Source organism: Thunnus albacares, chromosome 5 (genome assembly GCF_914725855.1).
Source record: "Thunnus albacares chromosome 5, fThuAlb1.1, whole genome shotgun sequence".
In the NCBI taxonomy this organism is placed as follows: domain Eukaryota; kingdom Metazoa; phylum Chordata; class Actinopteri; order Scombriformes; family Scombridae; genus Thunnus; species Thunnus albacares.
Window position 1 is genome coordinate 22,630,893 of NC_058110.1, and position 3,916 is coordinate 22,634,808.

Sequence of the window (3,916 nt, forward strand, 5' to 3'; positions counted from 1 at the left end):
TGTGGAAAGTAAAAGATGATTTGCAGGCAGCAACACGTCAGGTACATCCTCATTGTCAAACAAGTTCTAGAAAAAACAAATTGACAGGTTAAGTTGACATCAAATGTCAAAGCACTGAGTTCCTGATTCGTTTGCCAGTATGTTTTCTCGTCATGGTGTAACATGACACTCATATTGTGCCACTCCTTTCCTTTATTTGTCATAGAGGCAGGGGGGATATTCTTTTTTTTTTTTAATGAGAAACACATTTGACATGTAGGTGTGTGTGTTTCCTTTCTGAAAAAAACATCAAGAAAACCTAAAATAAGATTCAGATTGGTTTATTGGTGACTGAGTATTCAATTCACATTTTCACATATATTTCCTGAGTGTAAAGACACTGATTTTCTCTTTATTTAAATTGCGGGAGGAGCAACACAGCCAGCTTGCCAAAGGCGGGGACCAAATAAAGTCCAGCCACATCTGTGCAAAGCTGCCATTCACACTCTACTTAATGTTTAATCTCACTACAGAGAAAAGTTATAAATACTACTATTTAGTGGGATTATAGTGGTGTATCACGTCAATTTCATATATTTTCGGTGTCTGGTGATACGAAGCAGCGGAATAATTGAGCCTTTAAGAGCCTATGGTACCTAATATCCTCTGCTGTCCATCACAGAACTTGTCAAATTCATACAAGCATCACTGTCCCCAATTTCCACTATCTAATTCATGGCATGTTGTATATATCATCATATAAATATTACTGAAAAACATATTACTTCATCTCCTGTCATACATCCTGTGCTGAAGTGATTATTCTACAGTTGTGAACATAAGTTATAAATATTAGCATTACTCCCTTCCTGCGGGATATATGAAGCCTGTGGGTTTGATATCTATTGTAGCATGTTTTGGAGACATCATGCATTTCAGCATCTTATTAGACTAACATCTACAATCCAAGTAGCTGGTGATCGACTACACAGGTATTAAATATGTGAAGGTAGCAGCCTACAGATGTCAGACTGTGTGTTTAAGTAGAAATGTCCAATGTGCATTCATCACATAAGCTGCAGTATTTCCTCACTGTATACTATCAGCATGCCAATATTGTGTGTTTGCTCTACATATACATCAACAGTCAGTGTAATAATGAAAGATGCTGAAACTGTCTAAAGACAGGATAAAGACTGCTGTGGCAATTTTTCATACCTTCGGTTGATAGTCCCCTTTTCTGCAAAAAACAGCCTGTTAAATACATTACAGTGTTTAAAAAAATAAAGCTCATAAAAATAAAGTCACATTTTCTTCCCAGCATGAAGAGCACTTGTGCTGTTCACAGTATTGAAGCAAGGCACAGCCCTGATGAGTCCAGCTTTCCTTCTCACCAACCCTCACAACCCCTGCTCTAGCCCCAGCACCGACCCCAGCATCGCTCTGACTTTGCACATCCCCAGAGAAGTGCGAAGACTCAGCCAGGAACAAGGGGGTGATGAATGGACGTCAGCCCAGTAGTGCAGCATCTCCCTGGGTGGTATGTGGTGGATGGACACCATGGCCTGAAAGCAGCAGCGCCCGTATGGCACACCTGGGCCGCCGGAGAAGAGTGGGCAGTGCGAGGGCAGCACCCCAGCTGCCCGGGCACACAGACCCACAAACACATCCTCAGGGGGCAGAGGTGTGGATAAAGGTGATGCATTGGCTGCCAGGGAAATTTTGAGCAATGCGGAACGGGACAGAACATAGGCTGTACCACTGCAGTAGTCTGGAAAGACAGAAGGAGGGTAGGCCCCTGAGGGGAGGTAGTGCTTGCTATCCGGGTCACGGTCCGGAGCCACATGGAGATGCACCCTCCCGAGGTACAAGTCTCCTTGTTCATAGGGGTTGCGGCTTTTGTTTAGGAAGTGCAGGAGGGCACTGGGATTGAACAAGACATCATCGTCCACTTTGGCCATGAAGTGAGCCTGAGGGCAGAACCGGCGGGCCCAGCCCAGCATGGATAGGGTCTTCAGGGTGAGGTTGGAGTAGGTGTCCAAAAAACGCCCCTGAATCAGGTCTCCTCGCTCTCGGGCTTCCTCTATCAGCAGCTTGGCCAGTCCAGGGTCAGACGCCACACCCACCATGAAAAGGGTCATGACCCGCAGGCCCCTCACCTCCACCTCTCCACCCCAGGTGTCCCTGATGGCTTGGCGTGCCCTCTGATTGACAGGAGCCGAGGTAACCATGGTGATGAGGTAAGGCTTCGCACGTTGGCACACGAGCGGGCTGGGCATGAGCAGGAACTCCTCGGGTCTGGTGGGAGGGACGCTCTGCGGGGGGATGATGCCGGCGTGCGGCTCCACCACCGTGTTCATGCTCATAGAGGTGACCCATGACTCGATGAAGTCCACAAACAGCAGAGCCAACAGGGCTGCGCTCGCTATCGCCGCGCAAAGAAAAGGCAAAATACCGAGCCTGCTCCCTCGCTTTCCAAATCGGGTCTTACATACCCACAGTCCCCGTCCGACCATGACCAACCTCCACCGCCACCGCGAAGCTCTGAAGACCGCTGTAGGCTGCTGCAACTCGCCCGTTTCTCACCGGCTCTCCTTCCCTTGTCCCCGCGTCTATAAGCACTCTTCTAACATTGTGTTTTTACGCGTTTCCTCCTCTCTCTGTCTTCTGTGCTCAGAGGTTTGAGTGCCCGCAGCGTCAGGAGGAGAGAGTCTGTGCTGATGCGGAGAAGGGGCTGGTACTCTTGTGTTGATGCTGCAGCCCAGTCAGTTTTTCAGAAGTGGGATATGCAGCTGCGCAAATGGAGCGGTCGAATCGGTAGGCTATTTTTTCCGTTACTGCAACGTGGAGTTACTCTGAGGTCGATTGCGACACAGGGAGGGTGTGCCAATTCAATTACTCCACACTTAATGCCTTCTGATGTCCTGATTAGCTCTGCATCTGATGAGTAGTTTTTTTCTCTCCGATCAGGCAGTGAAACCAGCCCTCTAAGACATAAAATCTGCTGTCTAGCATATCTTTTTATAATGGAAATGATATGCATACAGCCTTTTATCATTGCATGCAACGTTGCCAGATCTCGCGAGAGAAACAATCACCCAGGTCTGTGAGTGAAAATGAAAGTTCCAAAAACAAAAATATCAAAACAAAAATATCTTGTTGATCTTTTAAACAACCATTAAAAAAATCACGCTCTGTGCTTTGACTGGCTCAATTAATGTATGGAGAGAAAAAAACATGTCTTTGTCTTCCTTGTTTTATCATTAGCTCTGTTCCTCTGTAAGACAGACAGACACACACACACACGTTGTCTTAGGGCACTTTTGGGGACATTACATAGATTTACATTCATTCCCTGGAGACCTACCCTAACCATAACCACTGACCCAAAACGTTTTACCAATTGGGGACACAACTTTTGTCCCCAGTTGGGCAAGCCGTCCCCAATTAACTGGTTTGAAGTCAGAAATTTGTCCCTAAAAGTAGCCTATGACAGACCCACCCACCCCCACACACACACATACTGTACATACATGAGTAACTTTTAGCCTAGTTCTGTTACTGTTTAATCCAAAAAAAACTTCTCTTCTTAGCATGAACTGAACCTGAGCTGCTGAGGAAAAGACTCAGCCTAACTCACTCACATTAACCGGTGGATTTTAATGTTGTCCACTCCGCAGTGGACAGGAAATCACTTGACCTCATTAGCAGAAGTTGGTCTTCTTGTCCTTCTTTTCCCTTTGAGGTAGCACACGGATTTAAAAAATATATATTAAAATATACAAAGTTTATCCATTAGAAATATATTCCAAAAGCCAATTGACTCTCTGAAAGGCTTTATACATTATTTTAAATTGAGAAGTTTGCAATTAGTACAGATTTTAAAAATGGACCTCAATAAAACAGTGCATCTTATGTTAGGGCCCTTAAGTATGGC

General features: G+C 45.5%; 1 protein-coding gene across 1 annotated transcript; it reads right to left on the bottom strand.

The window, feature by feature from the left end:
• Positions 1-304: 304 nt before the first annotated feature.
• On the bottom strand, positions 305-3,082 carry b3galt4 (UDP-Gal:betaGlcNAc beta 1,3-galactosyltransferase, polypeptide 4). The gene has a single exon (XM_044351973.1). It carries the CDS (start codon positions 2,493-2,495, stop codon positions 1,380-1,382), a length of 1,116 nt encoding a protein of 371 aa, XP_044207908.1. The 5' UTR covers positions 2,496-3,082; the 3' UTR covers positions 305-1,379.
• Positions 3,083-3,916: the final 834 nt, after the last annotated feature.

Coding starts and splice junctions, on each gene's coding strand:
- b3galt4 (XM_044351973.1), bottom strand. CDS start 2,495: ATGGTCGGACGGGGACTGTGGGTATGTAAGACCCGATTTGGAAAGCGA.